Source organism: Zootermopsis nevadensis, unplaced genomic scaffold, assembly GCF_977971745.1.
Source record: "Zootermopsis nevadensis isolate Lab colony 2312 unplaced genomic scaffold, Znev_1.0 Znev_ptg000025l, whole genome shotgun sequence".
NCBI classification, from domain to species: domain Eukaryota; kingdom Metazoa; phylum Arthropoda; class Insecta; order Blattodea; family Termopsidae; genus Zootermopsis; species Zootermopsis nevadensis.
In genome coordinates, this window is record NW_028259157.1 from 6,833,758 (window position 1) to 6,857,866 (window position 24,109).

General features: G+C 36.9%; 2 protein-coding genes across 2 annotated transcripts in view; one reads left to right on the forward strand and one right to left on the reverse strand.

The window, feature by feature from the left end:
* The window catches only part of LOC110831367 (serine/threonine-protein kinase pim-3), a 215,002-nt gene that overhangs the window by 133,968 nt on the left and 56,925 nt on the right, over window positions 1-24,109 (reverse strand). The gene's annotated exons all lie outside the window — the stretch shown is intronic.
* Window positions 1-24,109, forward strand: part of LOC110831380 (uncharacterized) — a 91,907-nt gene that overhangs the window by 35,341 nt on the left and 32,457 nt on the right. Inside the window, exon 2 of the mRNA XM_022067305.2 lies at window positions 22,121-23,038. Within this exon, the coding sequence (XP_021922997.1) occupies window positions 22,127-23,038 (912 nt within the window). The 5' untranslated portion in view covers window positions 22,121-22,126. The remainder of the gene's footprint in view (window positions 1-22,120; window positions 23,039-24,109) is intronic.

Sequence of the window (24,109 nt, forward strand, 5' to 3'; positions counted from 1 at the left end):
ATTGTTATAAGATCTAATTCAGGAGAAAAGACAGAAAAAAATAATCAGAAACCATATTTAGCAACGTTGAAGTTTAACACCTCTATAAGCTTTCGCTTGCATCCGGAGACACGTACTCTAAAGTGTCACCCACACTCCTCATTGCCAAGATAACATAACAGCTCGGGCTCACACAACTCCTAAACATGTGTGGTAGATGATGAGGGAACTCTATACACATTTCCCCATAGATAAATAGAGCGAGTCCAATGTTTGCAGCGCAGACTAATAATATTGTTCATATTCAACACGTAGAGCATATTTTTACACGTTACCACTCAATCGCGAAATATGGTTTTAAAACCAAACGCCGCGGTAAAGTGGTTAATATTCTAATTTAATACGAAGGTGTCGGGTTCAATTCTCAGTTCAGATATCGATCATGCTAAATGGACTTTTTCGTGGTTTAATAAAAACCTAAGTTAAAGCAGCTCACGGTCTTTTCAATATTTTTCCCAATTAGTAATTTACAATTATTCTGAAGATGACTGTGTTCTCGGATGTTGCGTCGTGTAGTCTGGTAGAAGCTTACCGATGTTTCAGAAGTGCTTTTTGCCTCCATCTTCAGGGCGATGATAAGCCGCGCGCGAGGAATTGGTTTGATATTGGGAACCGGTCGGAACAGTGAGAAAGAGGATGGCGATAGGGTGAGAGCAAGGGAGCGAACAGGAGAAAGGTCCAGCCAGAAGAGAATGCGAGCGGCGTACTCATTGCACTGATGATGGAGGCAGCAAACACCTCTAAAACGTCATTAAACTTGTACAAGACCACATCGCGCAATATCCCAGAACAGCCATCTTCACAGTTGCCGACTTAAGAACGTAAAATCTTAACCTACAATAATTCTTTCAGCTCTATATGATTTATGCTACTGAACACTTGTGAAGTATACTAAGAAAGAAGCAGAACATGTATCGTATGAAAAGATACTCCACAAAAAGTTATTAAGAGAATTGATTAGACATGCTTGAATATTTTGAATATTTGAATATTTTCCATTAAATTGGTTTAAGATTGTCGCTTGTTTCCTGGTTATTTTGTGGTTAATATCCTATACCACAACAGATTCCCAATTTATCCTTTAATATTCATAGCTTATAACCAAAGTCTTACGCCAATCGCCACTACCATTTGTTCACGGTTTTCATTATTTAAATACACTCATTCAGAAATAAAGACTAACGGAAGGGTAAAAGCATTAGTTCATGTCATTAACACTTAGTGCTATTAACGATCAGGTACAGAAAACATGTAATTGAATTAAGATTACGAATGGTGAATGAGCAAATCAAATCATAAAGATATTTGGCTTAGAATAGCGGTTTTGGATTAGATGAAAGATGCTGTGGAACTCGTGTTTAACCTAATTTTAAATTCTATAAAACACTACAGTAATTATTAACCGGAAAATTAAATATGAATAGTGTCTTTCTTAACATTCATGATTACATCATAGCACCCGCCTGGAAAATCATTGTAACTTGAGCTTATAGAATACCCACTGGCTTCGCCTGTACTCCCAGCCTCCGCGCTTGGCGTGTCAACTTGCTGATGATTTATTACATGAACTACATTTGCATTGGCTTGTACATGCTTTATGACGTTCTGTGCTACATGTAATTTTCTGTCTCTTAAATTACCAGATACAAGTCAGCGTTGCTACGGTACCGTGAATTTCATTATGCTTAATTTAAGCCAATGTAATTTACAATTAAGAAAACAGAAAAATATAAAGGGGAATGACCTACAAAACTTTATCAGCATCATCCACAGGCTTATTCTTTACTATGCTGTGTTATAGTAAACACGAGATAAGAATTTTGAATTCCATCTCTGCTAATAAATATTATTCAATAAAAATTAACATCTTGGCAGAATAAGCGAGTCTTATCTTCTAAGATCTTGGTGATTAAACCTTTAAATCCTAGTCCTAAATATCTGTCCAACCTGCTTGATAACCTGAAAATGTGCACTTTTTATGTTTCGTATGACTCTCAGTGTAAACAGCGATTATTTAATTAAACAAGGTTAAAAAATTGATATTCGTAATGGCGAATTGCTGTGTTTTCTTTCCGGAACGGACTGAATTATTAAATAAAAGCAGTGACCGCAGTGCCACTGCGGTGGGTTGTATCATATTAGAAAAGATTAGGTTAAGTTAGGTTAGCTATGTTAACCATTATCCATATCTCGACTTTGCGACTCTTGGCGTTGGTTTTCAAAGTTGTCTTCAATGCCATCCAGAGACGCATCTTCAGGCGCGTTGAAAGTTCTTAACCAACTAACTACAGCATTATTTTCATGAAAACATCTGCACAATAAATTTTGTTGATAAGTTAATTTACCATACAAAATGGTAACTTCTTCCAGTCTCCTTCCCTTGGAACGAAATATAAGAAAAACAAAAAGTAGATAAAACAAACAAAACTGAAAAAATAAGCGAGGAAGAAACGCACGCCCAAAACTGTCTATCTACATTAAAAAGTTAGCATTTCTTCATAGAAATGCAACTCACAGAATTTTGTGATGTAAATATAGAAATTAAATACCTACAGACGTAGAATGTAGTTGGTCGGTATGTCTTCGAAGCGAAACCAAATTAATTTGTATAAATGACAGATGATCTACTAAAAACTGTTAATGTGTATTCTTTGTGGTGTAGTTTTGGCAGCCGATTTAAAAATATACTAGACATTCTTACAGACCTTTCTTTATATGACACGGCTATTCTAGATTGCACAATCGCGAGGTTCTCCATTTTATAGCCAGTGTGGTTGTACTGAAGTCTTCTTTCGCTTTTAAAATGTTTGAGAGACATCTACCTACATCGTCTCTCTCCTCAATTGAAAACCTCTTCCTTTATTTAAATACCCTCTCTTACGACCTATGACCTTTGTGAAATGATATACTTGAGAAACTTGTATTTCATCGATATAAATTTTCAGCCTGAGTGGTATTGTAGGTTTGAATAATGATACACAAGCAGATTATATATCAACCGAGAAGGTCTGAGTTGGAAGGAAAGCTTGTAGAATTCTGTACACAGAAGTCGCCAGACTTCCACGGCGCCTTGTAGCTAATCGTATTTCGTAAGATTTGAGGTTTTCACAGCGGTGAGTATGAAGATTTCTGTCTTCTGGGTTGTTACGCTGTGTAGTCTGGTCGATGTTTACCAACGTTTCAGAGGTCATACTGCCTCCGTCATCAGGGCGATGACGGAGGCAGTATGACCTCTGAAACGTTGGTAAACATCGACCAGACTACACAGCGCAACAACCCAGAAGACAGAAATCTTAATCTTATTTCCGCTCTTGCGCAGTAACACCGAACCCAAGCCGCTCTCCGGCGTATTGGGATCTTGGAGCATCTGTTTACTCACTTCGCCTTTATTATCTCAAACATTTCCAGTACGCATTTCATTTCTCCGTATACGATGTATCGTCTAAAAATCAGCACAACAATCACGTATTAAGGTACAAAAATCCAGTTAAAAGCAGTTCCGCCCCCATGACACTTGAGTTAATGTCACCGTGGCTCCTAGGACGCTGTTCTGCAGATGCGAAGACAGTGCATTCACGAACAGAATGCGTGTCCGTTCTTAAACTTTACACAGAAATCCTTTGCTGCAGTTCGCGAAGCGTTATGAATGCGTATCCTAAGTAGGAAGTTCCGAGTAAGACAGCAATATGTCGAATGTTAACGACATTTCATTACACAGGAAGTGTTTGTGACAAGAGCTCATCAAAAAACAGAACAGATTAAATTACGGCCGTACCGATTTCAAGCACTGCAAAAGACGCAAAAACGGGATCCAACTGCGATAATTCAATTTTATTATTGGTAATATTTAATTAAGCAGTACACTTATAGCACTGTTTTATTAAACACTGTGCAGAGTATATACATACACGTGCTATTAATGACTTAACATGACTTCCATCTTCTGATGATTATTTAATTTTTCGGTTCTAATAGGATATCTGTTTTGCTCTAACCACTAAACCACAGTGTCGGCACAGAAACGTTTGTTTTTGTAGTGGTTCTGATGTTGTTCATGCGATTACTTCATATCCTGCAGATAAGTCCTGATATTTTGATATTACACAGTTCTATGTCACATTCTCGTTTTCTCTCCTGGGAACTACAGGAGCTGACAACAAAACTGAAAGAAGAGTATAAAACACAATAAAAAAATAAATACAAGGAAAACTCCACAAAGCTGAAATAAAACCTCAGTCAACACTGCAGAGTACGTAGCACACTCACAAAAGATCACACAAAAATTAAGAGACACGAAACCATAACACTACATACACAAAATCCCACACGAATGTGGAATAAAATATGCAGGATAGATAGGAAAATCACTTTGAACTGGAGTCACCGAAATGAATGCAAAGAAAACACGGGATAAACGTCCAAATCCAAGGCAGTAAAGCCCTCCTGGAATGAGGAACGTGGAATACAATGGGATAAATCAGAAATTATCTACAAAAAATATGTAACTTCGGCTTTGAGGTGTGTGCCGCGTTGAATGTTAAGTATTAAAAAACGTTTAGGCAAACACTGCAGTTGCCATCTTCAAGGTGAATATGTAGTGGATGCGAGATCTGGAAGCCTTGCATAGGACAGGCAGTGTTCTAAGCACTGCGATAAATTAAACAAACCAGCTGTAAAAGCTTATTCTCGTTTTACTACAGCCTTCATGACTTAAGCTATGGTTTGTTCAGATTAAGATTTTAAGGAGATGAAATTCACTCCATGTTGACATTCTTAATCGTCCGAGTAAACGTAATTGGAATTGTGTTAATGAATTAGAATTTACCGCATGAACTAAACTTAACATAATATCCTAAAGTTTTGTAATTAACTACAATTGAAACTTATGCTTCTAGTTCTGCTAATGGGGATTCCAGTCTCAACTGTCCAACTCTTTTTCACGTCTATTCCCACTTCTTTATCCCTTCGGTCTACAGCGCACTCCAACTGGCGGCCCACGAATCGCATCCGACTCGAGACCACTTGTAAACAGGCTAGCGAAATTATCTGTTAATTTGTCATAAGTTGGTACAAGGTCATTTAATTTTTTCACTCCGAAGAATTTGCAAAACATTGCCATTTTATCTAGTCTGATGCTTATGTAAAAGTGCCACACATGCTATGATTTTAAAACCCTACCGCGAAATGTAAGTTTTCTATTTAAAAGTTGTAGAACGTGCCAGACGCAATCTGTTCCAGGGGAAACTTTAAAATAACATGTCACTAAACAGTAACTTGTGCACATTTCAATAACACTTATATCTGAAAACATCCGACTGTAATCTATCATTTCTGAATAAGTGCTGATAAGGATTAAAATACTGTCTATTAATTTTAAAAATGTCACCATGAGGGGTTTCTTGGCCCTTCGGTCAAACAGGACAACTATTCTTGACCAAAATGAAGAAACTATGGAACACTTTGGTCTATGTTGTGTCATTTCCTCGGTAGCCCGCCTTCTTTCACACACTGTACACGTCCTAACCAATTTATTCTGTAATCGTCTACTTAATCGTTAATACCGTATATACCTGTTTTCTGTCTAATATTCCCTTTATTCGCCTTCTCTGTCGTCCTTTATAATCCAAATTTTGATCCAGGATAAAATTAAAACTTAATATGAGAGAAAAATTTAATATTAATTTACCGTGTAGAAAAAATGTGCACCAGTAAGGCGAAGGGTGATGGTCATCCCTGTCACATAAAGAACGCAATTCACTAGTCTCTATAAAACACCAGAGGTCGTAAAGTTAAAGGAAATAAAACAGCTGAAGTTCCACGACATATGTCAGGGTACAATCTACAAGAACCACCGTGTTAGTAGATAGCGCTTACTGTGGTTTGCCGAGATTTAATGATGTTTTGACCAAATTATCCCCTTCCGACACTGAACACATAATTACACGAATCACGACGTTGTTTACTACACATCATAACATCTAGACTGTGCAAAGAAATATAAAATAAGTTGATATAATTCTAAAGAATGCGTCACAATCAATACTTCTGTTTCTATAGATTTCAGCCATCTTTCACTATTCTAAATCGAGAAATACGTTTCGGGGGCTGATTCTGCTCCCATTTTCAGGTCAAAATTCCTATTCTGTTGAGTCCGATAGAAGAGGATGATCCCGAACTAGGATAGGGGCAGGGAGTGGGATTATCCCCTTCTATCGGGGCCCAACAGAATAGGCATTTTTACCTGAAGACGGCAGCTCCCGAAATTCAAGCGTTCTCGTGTTGGAATATTGAAAGATGACTCAAATCTCTAGAAACAGGACACATTTACATTCCTTAGAAAACTACCATGTGACTCTAAGCAGATTAGAAAAGTGGCAAAGCCCTGGTATGCTATTCGGAAGGTTCAAACCACAACCGGACTATCAATTATTAAAATTTTAGGTTAATATCGACTAACCACAGTTATTACTATCAACTTATTATTTCAAGTATTACAAAATTCTAAACAAACGCCAGTTCCCAAATATTTTGAGCAATTGTCACCCCAGTTGTTTTTGAAATTCGTTATTATATCCATTCAGAAAATTTGAAAATAATGTTACTCTTAATTTTTTTGTGACTTACTTTCGTTTGTATTTCTGAGTAAACTTTTAAAATAGAATCGTGTACCACGATGTAAGTCGAATGACTGCCAAGTGCTCTTCGTCTTTTGTAGCTACTGACCAACATTTTCAACCAAAAAAATCTTCTTTAGGACAAAGGAAAATACATAGTATCCGGTTATATCCTAAAACACTCCAACGGTTTGTAAACTTCGGGTTGCGGAGGAAGCATTCAAGGGCTGTTATTTGTGAGATAATTAAATCAAGGAGAATCGTAAGGGAGGGACACGTAGTGGAAATGGGGAAACTTGGTCAGAATAGATTTTAAATAAATGTGATATAGGTTGCATTCAAATGCTCAGAATATGGTCCAATGTTATTTTCTCCAATACCATATTGAGCCATAAGAACCCGTCAAAGCCGCGAGATTACCTGGCCAGCTGGGTAAATATAATCTTCTGAAGAATGACTGCAGTAGTTACACAGTTACTTAGCCAGTCATTAACTCCTAGTTAATTTTTATATTGCATTGAATTTCTTGTTGCAACAGAATTTGGTTCCTCTCCATTTCAACATTTCTATAAAACACATTAAGAATGTTTGTACATTACAACCGAACGAAAGCGTGCGATATTAATTTATTACAGTTCTTTTATAGTCCTACTATCTCTTGTTTCCTTTCTTATTTTATAAACTGAATCCTTGTATTATAGCCAACTTTTCACGGTAAACATTTTATTTTGTACACGCTCACCTCCACTTTGACACACAGAAATCATATCACTGATGTTACTTCTCTATTTTCATCGTCTTTTATCATTTTATAACCTCTAATTTCTGCAAATTAATATCCCTTTTTCAAATTTGTCTCTACTGGGAATTAAACCTGTAGGCAGTCATTTTACTTACTTACTTACTAAACAACTAAGGAGCATGACATGAAATGAGAACCTCGGATTAATAATAATAATAACAATAATAATATAGGAATACATAATAAATTTAAATTACAGTGTTTCAGAAATATTACACGCCAATTTAATTTTGCTTTTAACTGAAAGCTCTTGATATTCTCTTTAGCAAGACTTGACGAACTTTAATAAAACGTGGCTTGAATGCCAACACGAAGATTTATGGGTTGCGTTCCTAGTAATCCTTGGAGGAGAGATGTTAATCCGTCTTTATATCATCATCGTTTCCTTAAGTTTCGTAGCAGAAACTGTGTATAAACTTGCCTATAATCGGGAAGTCACTGCAAGTACTTGTACGAATTAAATTCTTAATTGACCGGGTTTTCATCAATACTGCCAAGTAAAAATATAAGAAATGAGTATAATTGTTTAACTAATACTAACTTTTTTTTTTAGACTTTTCACTGTTATTAGGAAGTATGCCTCCTTAATTATCGCCTACATGTGTTCCGTAGTGGATGTATACAACATGTTTATTATCCCTGACGTGCCATACTCGATGGGATATATTCTGCCTATTTAAATAGTCAAACAATACGTCTGTGGTAAGCACACATCTTATTTTCTCGATTTTATACGCGCTTTATTACATTTGAAATTATCTTAAATCGGGGTGCGTCTACAATTGATGGTTTCTAAGAACTGGCATAGCGTCTCTTTTCCATGAAAACCTATTACTAAATAAAGGATGTCTTACAGTCGATGGCATCTTAAAATAAATAAAATCCGGTACATACTCGTACATCCCACTATCCCACTTTGTAACCAAGGTGAAATCATATTTAGAGGGAATTATTTTACTACGGAAATTTAAAAAAATATCGTCTTATGAAGACGACAACATCGTGAACAAGAAACTGAACAGACATTTAGATAATAATCTTATAAGAAGAAAGTCAGTGTTACATGCGACGCTTTCGTAAAAGTAATATAAGCCCCTTTGCGCTTGAATATGCATCCCTGGAGACAAGAGACTATTTTCAGTTAACCGTCTAATTACTTCAAAACACAGCTCATTCAGACTACGGTTTTGGTCTGATACAAATTTACTTATATATAAACTTCCGCCCAATTATTGACCTACGAATGAACTGCTTTGTGACGGATAGGTATTGTTTTTAAAGTACATAACAACTGCACTACTGTCTGCAAATATACAGATAAAAATGTTTCAAACTGTCGGGCCTATAAAGAAATCAAGCTTCAATAAAAAATTTAAATTTTTTTTTTTAGAAAATATAAATAAGGCAATGCAACCTCTCTTCAATACAAAAGGAAAACATCTTAATAAACACCGATCAATTTAGCTCCAAATAACTTTCGCGTTTTAATAACAAGGTTAAAACTTACTTAGGCATTGGACTAAAACAACAGTGCCGATTGGCGGTACGAATTACAGTGCAATAGAATTCGAGTTGATATTATTTAGCTCCTTCCTTTCCTTCTACTTTCCATACTACACTCTTCCATGCATATTCCTCAAACCATTTTATTTTTAAAAAGGCACAATTCATAGCTTACTCGTACCCTGCAGTCTATCTTAAATTGCTTTATACTTCACATTAACTGAAGACTATAACCTGCATTTAATTGTGTATATTTTATATTTCTATCCTACCATTTACATTTAAACCCGCTATTCCCCATTTATTGTCTACATTAGCCACGATCTTTATTTAAATCTCCGTTAATTATATTCTTAATTATCCTTAATTGTAGTACACATTCCACCTGATATTTCATAAGTCCCGTTCCCATTTTTACATGAATTTATTCAAATGTTCCCAATTTTGTACCAGTTTTCTATATTCCTATCTCCCGCTAACCTCTAAATCCATATAATTTGGTACAAATTCCATATTGTTCATTACTCATTAATCATTATATCATTCAACGCTGCAAAGTTTTAGCTATTAAAACGCATTTAATAAAAATAGTTACCAATTATCACAGATGGCCTAGGACATAGATTTATTGGAATGATATGATAAAGTGAGAAACACAAGGATTTGGTATGTCAGAACACTAAATGGGGCAGATTACGTAAAATCATTAGCCAAATTTTAGGGTTTTGTGAAAGTAGGATAATTCTTGAGCAGCTCAGTGACATCAATTGTTAAAAGAATAATGCGTGTCATGGTGTCAATTCTCTGAATTTAGACGTACAAGAATACCAAGACACGTGCGCATGCTAATGTACATACAGAAGAGAACGACGAAGCTATAAAAGTCGTTCTCCGCTTCTATATAATCTGCACCTGCAATCATACTGCTGAGAGGTTTCCCAGTAGAAATGAGTACCAGCAAAGACAAATTTCTCGTCGTTTTAACAGCGATGAGAATGAATATGATTATGCTAATGTTCTGGAGACAGTACAATAAATTCTTCTCGGGCTACCAGCCGTGAAAGGTGTCTTTATGAAGAAAACACCAACATTTCGAGGACGAAGATGGTCCTCGAAACCCATAATTTCAAGTTCACATAAAAAGTTGTGCAGGCGAGCTTTGGCTGTAAAGGGTTGGGCAAAGCTATACTTGCATGAAGTAAGGTAAATTCGTTAAGAAAACGGCAGTTGTTATAACTTTGGAGTAAAAACAAAATTAAATTTCTATATTGTCAGGAAGAAACTTTACTTGTCTCGAAAATAACATCCCAACGGGCTAATACACCGACCTCATTAACACTCCACTAGCTACTTCAATCGTCCATTTCGTAATTGTGTAAAGCTCACTCGGATAATTAGCACACCAGGACGAAGCACTGCTAATCTCAAATGCCCTGTTTACGTATGGGATTGAATCATGCGGTAAGTAATGCAAATTGGAGGTTTCTCGTGGTCTCCGCCGAGAAACTCATCGAATAAAAAGGAAATATACATCCCATTTGCGGGCGCAACCCTTATCTTTCTTCATCTTTTGTTATTTTCGTCCTAATTGTGCTCCCATTTCTTCTCACTTCATTCCTGTCTTACATTCTGATTTTTTACCCGTGAGGTGCCACAACTTACCTGCGCTTCGTACCCAAACAACGTCATATAAGTTACAAGGATTATGTTCAATGGAAACAAGCAGGTTAAAGTAATAGTAACATGCTAGACTTGTACTTGAGAGATACGACGTCAAATCCCGCTATCTTATCTGAGGTCTTTCGTGACTTTCCTTAGTTTTTTAAAACGAATATACGACAATTTCCTTCAAAGCTATTTATTTATTATTCAATTCCATGCTCTCATTTAATGAGATTTTAGTCTCTCACGCCCACGAGTGGGAAGATGACTGTCTTATGGTCTTTTTATGCCGTGTATTAATCTCGCCGTTTGTTCCCGTTAAGGACCCTGATAAGGGCCGTTACTCTCTCACATGTCCGAGCTACACCTGTCTTCTAGTAAAGCTGTGGTCTTCTCTTCTCCCAACTGACTCCCTTGCTCTCACCCTGTCTTCACCCTCTTCCTCACAAATTCGGTCAAAGTTCGACCTGGTCCGACTAGTTCACAAGTCTCAGGCCGATTCCTCACGTAGCTTACCTATCACCCTGATGATAGAAGCAGCAAACACATCTGAAACATCGGTAACCTTCTACAAGACTACTCGGCGCAACAACCCATACGACAGCTATCTTCATGTTCTCATTTGATAAAATCTTCTCGATCAGCGGCGTCAATTTGAAGCAAATATTCCTTCGTTTCATCTCCAAAATAAAAAAGAATACCTGAAGGTAAAATGTCCCTATTCCAATGCATCACGTTCAGAATTAAGTTGATTTCTGCATGAATAATATATAAACTTATATAAGCACCTGCATTTCGGCTCTACTTATTTCTACCATGAAGATATAGGGACCAGGTTCCTCCAAAATGTTTGTAATTACTTAGCCGAGTGCAAGGTGTCGGAACGAAGATCACAGTCTGAAGACTTCTGTCTCCATAGTCACGGCTGTGAAAACCTCAAATCATATATACGATCGAAGTCTAGTGGCACCTGTGTTAAACGCCAGACTGCTTGAAACTAAAATGTTATGTCACTTGAAATTTCGCTATAAGCAATTTTCTTTTATCAGAGGAAAGAACAGATCTCGATTATTTTCAGTTTGTGAATCCTGTTCAATTAGACCGCAATGTGCTGTCACTTCATGATATGGGTTAACAATATGCAGTAAATCATAACCTAATGCGTATTTGCGGTTCGAGGATTTGATTATATAGCACAAATGTCCTTACCACAAATAACTGGCCACAGTTCTCCCGATCTCTCGACTCGAATTGCAATATTCTCAGGATGGAGACTAAGCAACGCACAGCGCCACTTGCAAATTACTGCAATATCGCTTTATTAACTACAATAATAGCTTCTTACTCTTTGGTTACTGCTTACTGTAAAGGAAGATCAAAACAAGTTACGTGGTTCTAAGGAACTAAAATTAAAAGGTTCTTAGGGGAAAAATACGAGGCTTCCAAACAAGAATTACTGCTTAAATAATTAGGTACTTAACTCTCTGGGACTATAATCCGGAGATTTTAAACTGCCAGCAAAAGCAGTTTGTTATTAATTCAGTATTTGAAGCAGTTCAGTCCAAATTAATTGGACATATTACCTTAGATCGTAAGATTTTTTATATTCTCTTTTCACATTCATCTCCGTCTTTCAAGCAATAACATTCTAAATGGTTTCCACACAAAAACTGTGAACGGCTTACTTGTTTCTCGCAAGCCACCATTTTATTCTATACTTTGTCACCGTTACAGCATCAAATATAAGTTGAAAGTGCCCCAGTATATAATCACATATAAGTATTCGGTTATTTACTAAGATATGAGGTTCTCGTGGCTTTCAACAAAGCGTCAATTTTTTGGGTATTCTGCAACAAACTTTGATCATAGTCGCACGCAAACATTCAAGTCTACTACAATTCCGGAATTCAAGTGAAATCATCTTCTTGTGGCTAGAGCCAGTTAATATCTGTAGTGTTTTCCTTGTAGTCAACACTTTAACTAAATAAATGAGTGTAAAATATTTAGCAATATCGGCAGCCTCTAGTTGTTAGAAGTTACATGCCGTGAACACCCCGGAAAGAGTCAAGTGTCTACCGGAGGGCCATGCTCCTATCACTGAGCGGCTATAGTATTTTTAGTAAAAGATTTCACTTCCCACCAGTTCTCACACATCAACGTAAATACAAATAGTCGCGGTTTGCACCACAAGTAAAGCACAGATTTATGCGCACTGAACACACTCAAATATAATTGCTGATTTCCTTGAAGTACTCCGTTGCTTTATGTTAGTCCTGGTTGACTATAATCATTTGCATTTCCTTAATTTCATTTGAGACAAGCACTTACGCAAGAGAACCCAGCAAAGCATTACGTCAGTGAGAATCGATATTGCTAGGTGGTCAAACGAGAGAAGACGACATCGGTCGTATAGTATGACAAATGTAGCAGATCGCATCACCACGTTGTGACAATTCTCAACGAACCTACGAACGATTACAAACTTCAGCAAACAATTCTCTGATAATTCTCGTATATAGCGATAACGTTGATGGATTACAGGTCATCGACATGCGAGATCGATGAAATATCGATAATCGAACTCGTAGCGGCCTGTTATCTGGAGGCCACAAATATGAAATAAATATACGATATTTGAAAATTAATGCGAGGCTAGGAAATTTGGTTTCGAGTTGTGTTCAACGGAATGTGAATATGAACATAATTCAAAACTAATTTATGGAACTAATTAAAATTCATTTATATTACGCAGATGATAAAGACATAACATTGACACTCTTCGGAATTATTTAATAGTAAATTGGCGTTACACGGCTCTAGATATTCCAGTTCAGCAACACCAGCGTTTGTAGGTAAAATACCTTGTTACGCACCTATAATTAACTTCCCCTGTGCACAGCACACACGTTTCACTGGTGTTCAATAACACTGATTCTTAATACATGTAGTTGAATAGTAGGGAATATATTTTTGGGTCCTATCGTATCTTGCCTTTTGTAACACATAAAAATGTCATTATATTAGGTGATTTATTTCAGATGCGTATACCAAGAGCTAGGGAAAGCAGAAAATCTTTTGAATAGGTATTAGTGGCAGTGGTAGATTAAGGGGGTTCTATTAAGAGCAGTAGCACAAAACTCTGCCACTAGTATTCAGTTACAGCTATAACGATGGCACAAATATGTGGCATGAACTCTTCAGACAATCTGCAATACGATGGTAAACTTTAACGAGTCAGATACGAAGAGGATAAATACCCTTGCCACATATGTTCATGGTTCTACGCTTAAAGACGGGTATTCTATAAAAAAAAAGCTATTTTAAAAGTACTGGCATATGCACTTTTCATTTCAATCCATTGAAATTAAATAAATGGATTAAAAGAGTGTCCGAAAGAATAACATAATAACAATATTGTAATAAATAAACCATTACATTTGTCAGAACTGGAACTTAATAAATTATATAATCTAGTAGGCGTTCAAATTGACCACAGTTAGCTTCGTGGCACTGGTGACAGCGGTGATCAACTGACTGATAATCAGCCATTAGGTTGTTTCTGCGTATACATCTTTTCTGGACACTCTGTATATATAATCCGTCCAAAGCTAAATTTGTAGCCTATATAAGAGCCTTTTGTTTTTTGACTGGAATTCAATTTAAAAGAATTAAATTAAAACTAATCTAATCAAGCTACGTTGAATTACATTATATTAAATTCATTAATGCAGTTCAGTACCATACAGACTGTGCGGTATACAGATGTAATAATAATCTCCTTACTTACTTACTTACTTACTTACTTAATATAATGAAGACAGTCGAATTGTAAAGTTTTGCTACAAGTACGTTTATAATTGATTTAAATATTCGCGATATGTTGACGTTTTCACAGCGTTCTGTGATTCTGTGTAATAGTAAATGGAATTTATATATCCATATTGAAAATAACTTCCATGGCTTAATTTAATGATGGACATAAACGATTTAAAAAATTTACTGTTGTATACAATCCAAATTACGGCAAGACATTTTAAAAGACGGGATCCGAGATAATCGAGTCTCTAAAATTGACTAGCAGCGTGCTGACAGCCAGGGTTTGGTTTCCGGCACGGGAAGGATTTCTCTCTTCGCCATTACATCCAGCGGGTCTGGGGAACTCTTTTCCCCGGGGCAAAGCGGCAGGAGCGAAGCATAAAAGTAATAACTTTCTTCCATCCTGTGCACAGGTTACGAATGTTCGAACCGTTACCTCCGCTCCCCAAGAAGGCTTAGGCACAAAAAGAAGTTTGCCTTTGCCTTTTGCACAAAATAAAACTTCTCGAAGTCTCAGAAATCAATAAAACCTACTTTAATACAGATCCCCAAGGAACTGAAAATTACAATGTAACACTAGCGCTTACCTGCATACGAAATAATTCACAGCGAATGTCCACACCCCACGTGGTTATATCAATCACAAATCGCGCTATGTTCGTGTACTACATTGCTACTGCGTACTAGCCATTAATTCTAGTCTTCTGGGTTTTAGCGCAATACAACCTGGCAGACCTTTCTCCGACGTTTCAGAGATATTTTCTTCCTCCATCATCAGGACGATCGTCGGTAAACTTCTACTATATGACACGGCGCTACAACCCAGAAGACTAATTCATTTTTCCCCCAGTTCCTTTCTACTACATACATTTTCTCTTTCTTTCTTTCTCTTTTCTCGTATTTCTCACTCCTCTATCAGTTTCTTAATCTTTCCTTATCCATTTAATTTATTTATTTTCTCCATTAACTGTTTCGTTTGTCAGTTCTGCATAGAATTAACTGATATTTATTTTTCTCTTCACATCTGAGGTACATTATTCCACATCTGTGAAAGCAATTTTTCTCTGCAGATATTCTAGGAAACAGCACGGAACAAAATTATACGAAAAAACTACATCATTAAAAATAATGTCTTCGTTTTACACCTTTTCTTTCCCGTTTTAGGGGGAAATTGACATTAGTTTCACTGTTTTCGGGAGCACACAAATTATTCCGACATCGGCGTATTTCCGTTTCACCCATGTTCTGTTCTAGACATCCTTTATTATAATAATACTATGAGCTTAAAAATAAAACACTACAAAATTAACTTTTCAAGAGATAGTTCATGTTATTACAAGTGTTACTGAAATAAACTCTGATTTGTGTAAAGAGCCAACGTACCAAAACGTCATTGGAAGCACACTGGAAAAATAAAACATTATGTTCTGTGCGTAGATGGGTGTCTTGTGGATTCTAGCGCCGTGTAGTACAGTAGAAGTTAACAAACCTAATCGGCCTGATAGTGGAGGACGCATGCACCTCTGAAACGTCGGTAAATTTCTGTAAGACTACGCGGCAAAAAAAAAAACCGAAGACGACTATCTTCATATTCGCCGCTGTGAGAACATGAAATCTCGTATAGCTTGCCCCCACTTTAATTTGTTCTAGTATCCAACATTTCCTTTCGCAAATACGAAGTTTCTGTGGTGGATAATGTGAAGCCATGTCTAACGCTGTAATTCTTCTGTGAGTTCTACGTCGATAACTTGGAACAAAAAACCCAATCAACTGGAAGGGGGCGCTTGAGAGCCAAATGCCCTGTAATTGCTTTTTTTTCTGCGGAAGTGGCCTTTCACGTCAAATTATTTTTGCTCCCAACTAGCAGGCCGTTATGCCAGTTCGTCTCAAATAGGAAAAAAAATTAAATAAAACAATGTAACACAGGGAAACTGGTTGATAGCTGTGTCTATCTGGGAAATATTAATCTAGAATATTAATATTAGATTTATGGACACGGGGCGTAATATAGAAGCATCTCAGATGCTTTATTACAAATATTCAAGTCACTTTATATTATCTATGTGCTTGGAACAAAAATTTTCCTTTTATTTAAGTTTAGAACTCCCCCGAACAGTGTTTATGGATCACATTTTATTGGTTTTTACAAACTTTAAATTAAATCTCCATCCAATCTCATAATTGAGAGAGACCAAACAAACTTTATATTCTACAAACTCTGTTTAGATATCATTAGGGTTATTCCAAGACTCGTTACATTTATAATAATTTTAGAAAGACACCAAATACGTTTACACGCTGAATAATAGGTTATTCATTTATATTATTTATTATTTCTGCCAAGTGTTGCAAGATAATTAGTTTTACAATTTATTCTGATTTTCAGCAGAAGTAGGGCCTAATACGTAGAAGAAGAAAATGATTTGTGTGATTTGAGGTTTTCACTGCGGTGAGTATGAAGATTTCTGTCTTCTGGGTTGTTGCGCTGTGTAGTCTGGTCGATGTTAACCAACGTTTCAGAGGTCATACTGCCTCCGTCATCAGGGCGATGAGTATGAAGATTTCTGTCTTCTGGGTTGTTGCGCTGTGTAGTCTGGTCAATGTTTACCAACGTTTCAGAGGTCATACTGCCTCCGTCATCAGGGCGATGAATATGAAGATTTCTGTCTTCTGGGTTTTTGCGCTGTGTAGTCTGGTAGATGTTTACCAACGTTTCAGAGGTCATACTACCTCCGTCATCAGAGCGATGAGTATGAAGATTTCTGTCTTCTGGGTTGTTGCGCTGTGTAGTCTGGTAGATGTTAACCAACGTTTCAGAGGTCATACTGCCTCCGTCATCAGGGCGATGAATCGACCAGACTACACAGCGCAACAACCCAGAAGACAGAAATCTTCAAGAAAATAACTGCAATAGCCACATGGAGGCATCTAATTGCCTATTCTTTCGCTCTTGTTATTACTAATGCAATTTTCTTGTACTGAGGAAAAACGCTTATAAGGAATTCGGTTTCTGTTTATGAATCTTCTCTTTAAAACTTTTGAAACAATGCAGTGATTTTCATCAAAGTTATCCGAAAGTCATGCAACAGGTGATTACCCTGTCGTTTCAGCTCTGCGGCTCAGTTCCGAGATAACTTTTCCTCTCTGTGGCGAGGAAATTGAAATTCAGTGTGACGGGCAAATATAAATATGCATACAAGTTAAGCTAGTGTTTCAATTTAGCAATATTGCGTCCTGCGGTTTTATAAACACTAATGATAATTTATGTAACTAGGCTGTATGCTGCAGGGTGTTTCTAGAAACGTTCATACTTGTAGTAGTTAAATTGATGTAGAAACTTCACACGATTATACAACCAAAATATTCATTGCCATATTCACAGAAATAATGCGAGCAAGTGAAATCGAATCCACAAGATAATACCCGATTTCTCTAACATCCGTTTTCACATAGCTGTTCATCTGTGCCTACGTCTCTCAAGTGATATCTTCCCTTCAGGTTTTATAACTGAATCCGTGAAAGAATTTCTTATTTATTCTATGCACGTTACGTGTCTGCTCATATGACTGATGCATGTTAACCATCATTCCATATATATTAAGGGACTGTAGAACAATCTAAGTCTATCCAACAAATTCATAAATAACAGTAAACCTATTTCGGTATTTCCTGGATTTTAATACGCTTTTCTTTTAAATTAAAAAATCTTAAATCGGGGTTCTTACATTTAGTGGCCTCTAAGAATTGACATAGAGTCCTTTTTCTTAAAAACCTATTAATAAATCGAGTGTGCGTCTTACAATCGATGGCGTCTTAAAATTGAGGAAATGCGGTATTACATGCAGAATGAATTTAATTTAAATGTAATAAAATAAATTATGTGAAGAGGACTAGAATCTGACATTTTATACATTTGCATCTCCACATAACTCTGCACATTGAAATGCTTAAATGATCGTTGTACAGAACGGTTATTATGATAACAGGAAAAGACGGTGAAGCACACAAATCTCAAGTGCCGTCCTATGTGCCAAGATTCTTCTATTGTACCATTTTCCATCTTGCATTACTGAGTTAAAATCAACCATAAAAGAAATCAATCTAGTCGGTAATTAACAGGTGGTATATGAATCGGCATTTCAGACCGATATAGTATTAGAACATAAATTCTTCTCATTACACAAAACTTTAACTGTATTACAATTTTTAATTAAATAAATAATTAACGGAATTTAATAGAATGTACAGGTTCCTTGAAACTTAATGATGTCACATTTGACAGAACAACCTTGTCTAATTAATAATTAAGACACGAGATTTCAGGCTTTCACAGCAATAAAAATGTGGATTGTAATGTAACAATGAAAAATCTACGTAAGAAGTTGCAAGGACGCGGGTTCGCTCCATTTCAAAGTATCATCCGTGCATGAACTGCGTACGACACGATTACAGCTTTGCAGTGTCGTATGTACACGAACCAGCTCGGTAGAGAAAGGCGGCGGATTGAAGAAAAGAATGAGATTAAAAACAAGACATAAAACTGATGATGACGGTGTTTAAGATGAGAGAATAACTTAAGAGAAGTTACCATTTTCCCTTACACGTTGTTCTTCATTCACATAGCATTTTATTCCCATCCATCATTGTCTCGATAAGAACCCAGCAGAGGGTGGGACGTAAAACTACACGAGCAATTAACAAGTAATGATAATGACGATAATGACATGGACAGTGATCATGGGTAGGGAGTAGTGAAGGAGGAGAAGTGGAATAATAGGAATAATGGAGAATAATAAAGTACTGAAACGTAACTATAATTTCAGAGTAAGCTACAGAAATTTCTATCCTTTATTCTAGAAACATAAAGCACTGCCTCAACAAAAACAGAACGTCACAAGCGTCATTTCAGTGCGTAGTACACGAGCAATACAGCAGAGTCCAGATTATCAGACCTAAACGGGACCAGAGGACGGTAGAATAAACGAAAATGTCAGATAAGGCTAATGAAAAAGACGACGGAAAATATCGATTCAATTTACGATATTATTAAATGACGAATAAAATACAATACGCCATCGATTTAACAAATCTCGCAAACATCATAACGTAAACTTCTAAATGAAAGAATTTTACTTTTTTCAAGAAATTAGTAATGGGTATGTTGGACAAGACAGAATGTCAGATAAGTGAAGATTAGATAATTGGAACTGTACTGTAAAAATCTATATGTTCCTTGCTGGGAATGAAAATGGAAATATTTCCGTTTATCCGAAACGTTGGTAACTACCTGCAAGTTCATTCGGCGCTACAACCCATAAGACAAATACAAAATTTCTTTTTATATTGTACTGAACTAGCCACACGCTTTTTCACTTTCATTTGTTGCATAATTTTAGATGTTTTGTCTGTCTCTGTTTTCCTTTCATTCTTTTTTTCTACAAGATCTTGAAAAGGAAAATTGAATTTAGCATGGCTTCCTACGCCGGCGTTTCTTTCTACTTCAATATCCTGCAGCAAAACAATATGTAGCCTAATAACACTGGCGCTGTCCCACACGAACTAGGATCTGACGTCCTCACGGCAGCGAGTAAGAAGATGGCTGTCTTCTGGGTTCTACACCGAGTTGTAACCCAAAATTCAGCCATCTTAATCCGACATGCAGCTGGAATCTTAAAATACTAACTGCATATTCGTTCCAGCTTTTCCATGCGAATACAATTAGACACTCACCAACAAATAAGCTCATTCCACTGTTTTGTATTCGAGAATAATCCCGGGTTCACGTCTCGGCTAGAAGTTCGGTTATTCTCAAATGTAAGTATAAACTCATGAACATACGACCATGATCAAATGTATAATACGTAACACACATTTCACTTATCAAAGCCATCATCACAACAGCGAAATAACGTCGTCAAATGATGTCAAATAAATATATTAAAAATAATCTACATCTGAGCACCGCAATAAAGTTTAAAATGAGCAACCATGTCAAGAAATTGTTTCAATTACCGAAATTTGAACAAGCATTGATTCTATAACCATTCTACTCCAAAGTAAAAAAAATATACACCAGCAAATAGCAATATTACCTTCTCTTCATTAGTTTTATCTCACTCAAACATGGTCTGTATAACTATATGTGTTTTTTAAAGAGATACCAAACAAATTCCAGTATTTAACTTCGTGTTTTCTTATTATAATTGTATCTGTTATACAAAAATAGCAATTTCGTAAAAGTAGCAATGACTCACGTGTCCGAAGGTAAAAAATTCAAAGCGGAAATTAAATCAAATTTTCTAATTTCAATGAAATAATACAGTTGGTATATAGTTTTAATTTGACAGCCGTGAAAACATTTTTGAATCGCACAGAATATTGAATCCTAAACTCTTATAAAATACAAATTATAATCTGTACATGAAAACGACAACGAAAATACATCCAATCATACTTAGATGTTTGCCTTTCATTTCAAGCGTCATTATTTGAACAAGAAAACGGAATATTGCATCTCTAAGTAGGTCACAAGACATACAATTCGAGAACACGTTCTGTAATACATGGTACCAAAACTCTACCAACAACGATAACAAGCACGAAGGCAAGTAACTGCATCTGTAGAATAAATATGCAATTGTTTTCTTTAACATCAAAGTACAGAAACAAATACGAGTAGAAAATAAAGGTCAAGAGAAGGACTTGAGACGAAACTAGTTCAAAAGCGTCTTACAGACAACATTTTAAAGGTTTAGTAAGAAATGTGTTGTACGCTCTCTATAACTGAATTCACAAAGTTAAAGTTAAAAGGTTAAAATAAGAATAGAATAATGACTTATATATACTATATATATGAACACGTTTCACCGTAAATGTTAACAAAATGTTTGTAACCTATATATTTTAGGAAGCACGGTTAACTTGGAGTAGTTAACGGCTTTCTACTTCTGTGGCTGACATCCTCAGACTTGACACACATTTAATGTTTCGTAGTGGAAACAAACGGATGGGCGTTCAGATTAAACGAAATTTATTACTGGCAGTTTTCGTTGCAAATAAACTAAACCTGTTTCAACCATGTTACTGACTACAAAATTAAAACAGAATATTTCCGCTCAACACTAATGACGTTGCAGCGATGTGTTTCACTCTGTTCCTATAATTTGGTCATCAATGTTTTTACTCTAAGAAATAAACCAAACATATAGTAGATGACAAATATTTGTCAAATCATATAAGAACTCGCCATATGTGATACACATACTAGCGTTTAATAAAATTAGCATTTATTCACCAAACGTTTACCTAATAAGATCTGTACTTTCCTCTAAATACTGAAGCTAACATTTCAATATCTGGTACGCTATGCACGTTGCAGGCACAGAATGACAGCATTTTGGCTTAAGAGGGAATAGCAAGTGCTGTGCTTCGTTTACAAGAATCACAAACGATTATCTTGCAATTAAAGGCTGTATAAACGATCAAAATTGGAATGTAAGTCATAACGTTGTTCAGAATTAAAAAAAATCATTCCTACTCAATTTCAGATATAGGTGATTTTTAAAAGTGACATCAAATTTAATCTTGTCTGACACCTTTATATTTTATTGTTCAGATTTCTTAGTCTTCGTCCATTTGGTCACTGAGAGCTATGTTAAAATAATTCGGGTGATGTTTGTTGCAGATAATCATGAAAACTGGACCAGCCATTACCTGTTGCATAATCTACGTATCCCTGGTACTGACCTGTGCTGCTCTACCTCGGGCTACAGATTACAAGCTGTCGGGGAGCGGAAGTGCTCAGCGAACTGAGTTTGTGCCCGCAACGGCTGTTGGTGGATCCTGGGACGGCGATCTGGTCGGTGAGCCTAGCTGCGATCAGCTGAGAGCCATGTGGCGATACTCAAAGCGACAATCCCGTGCTACGGAAATTACTAACGAAATCCCCACATACAGAGACCCATTCGTATACAATGTGTGGGAACCATACGCCAGACCACGGAGTGTTGGTGGCGGTCGATCGCGAGGAAACGGTCGTTATGTGTATGGGCGGATCGTGCATTCCCCTCCGAGATCAAGGTCACGAGATAATTCCCAAGAACGTAATCGCGCCTACGAGGAAGTGGCTGCCCGTCTCATCGGAGGAGGACAACAGGGAGCAATCACTGGTGTCCCACCTCGCAAAGTCGCGTCGTTCAGATTATCAGGAGGGTCCAGCCATCCTGTTGAACAATTCCGACATTACACGCCGCCAATGGCTAGCAGTTTCGAGCAGGTGAAGGACTTGATAAGACTGGAGAGGGCGCGGGAGCTGCAGGAACAACGCATGGCCGAGGAGGCCGCTGCAAGAGCAGCTGCACTCAGAGGACTCACCGCTGACTCTTATCAGGGACGAATGATTCACGTACCGCCGACCCATCCAGGTGCCAACTTTGAGGCTGTTCGATACGGGGAACCTATCCACTATGACCATAACATGCATTTAGCCCAGAAGAAAGGAAGCCTGCTGGCAATCCCTGACCTCCTGGCACCAACTGCGACCAAGTACGCAGATCGGGATGTTCATCTGTACAACCACAGATCCTACCCAGACGCAATCCCAGTAAGTAGTGCCTGTGCTGTAGCGAGTTGTAAACAAGGAATAGGTTTTCCACAAACATGCAGTTTGAATAAAAATAGTATATTACTGAAGTATTGTTCCAACAGCCCCTTAGGTTTTCGAATGCCAAAATTCATGTTCTATACATGTTAATTTTATGTATTTGTGTATAAATCTGGCATGCAGTGAGTTTTGCATGGGTCATAGAGGATTATTTATAAAATGAGATTTACGGTTCTCACGGCGAGTATGAATATGGCGGTCTTCTGTTATGTTACACGTGTAGTCTTTTAGATACTGACCAAAGTTTCAAGAATGTCGGTAAATTTCTCCCAGACTACACAGCGCAACAACTCAGAAGACAAGTCATCTTCTGTCTATTTAGAACATATCAAATAATATATTTCTCACGTTATTGTTGTTATGTTTTATATTGTCATGTGTTTCAACGAAGAAAGCCGCAGAGTAGCAATTGGCGTCCACACATCGCAGTCGGAAATTCCCGAGTCAGAACCAGAACAGGCGAATTATCATTCGCCTTGTACGTCATCATTCCATACCACTTGTCGCCACCCGTTGTGTGCAATCTTTCCGACTCTTCCTATATGAAATAACCTTTTGAATCATGTTATCGACATTAAATTTCCCGTGTACGAAGGACAGAAGACTTCTTCCAAGTAATACTACAGTTACGAGTTCAATGTATTTTTAAGAGGAAGAAACTCTTCAAAGAAAAATCCGGTTCCGAGAAGAAATATGATTGGCAGACCCACAGACAGAAGAGATGGTCGTTAAACACGGAACACACAAAGTATTACATTATTCATTCCTTTTATATTACGTTTCTCGTATCAGCATTGATATTTTATTTCATTGAAATTCTGCGCATTTTATTGTCACCGTCTTTACTTCGAAATTTTATTTCCGTACATAAACTTAGAGCAGCACGTCACTGCAGTGAATATGAAGATGGATCTCTTCTGGGTTGTTGCGACGTGAAGTCTGGTAGAAGTTTACAGACGTTTCAGAAGTGCTTTCTGCCCCCGCCATCACAATCTTCTATCAGACTGCACT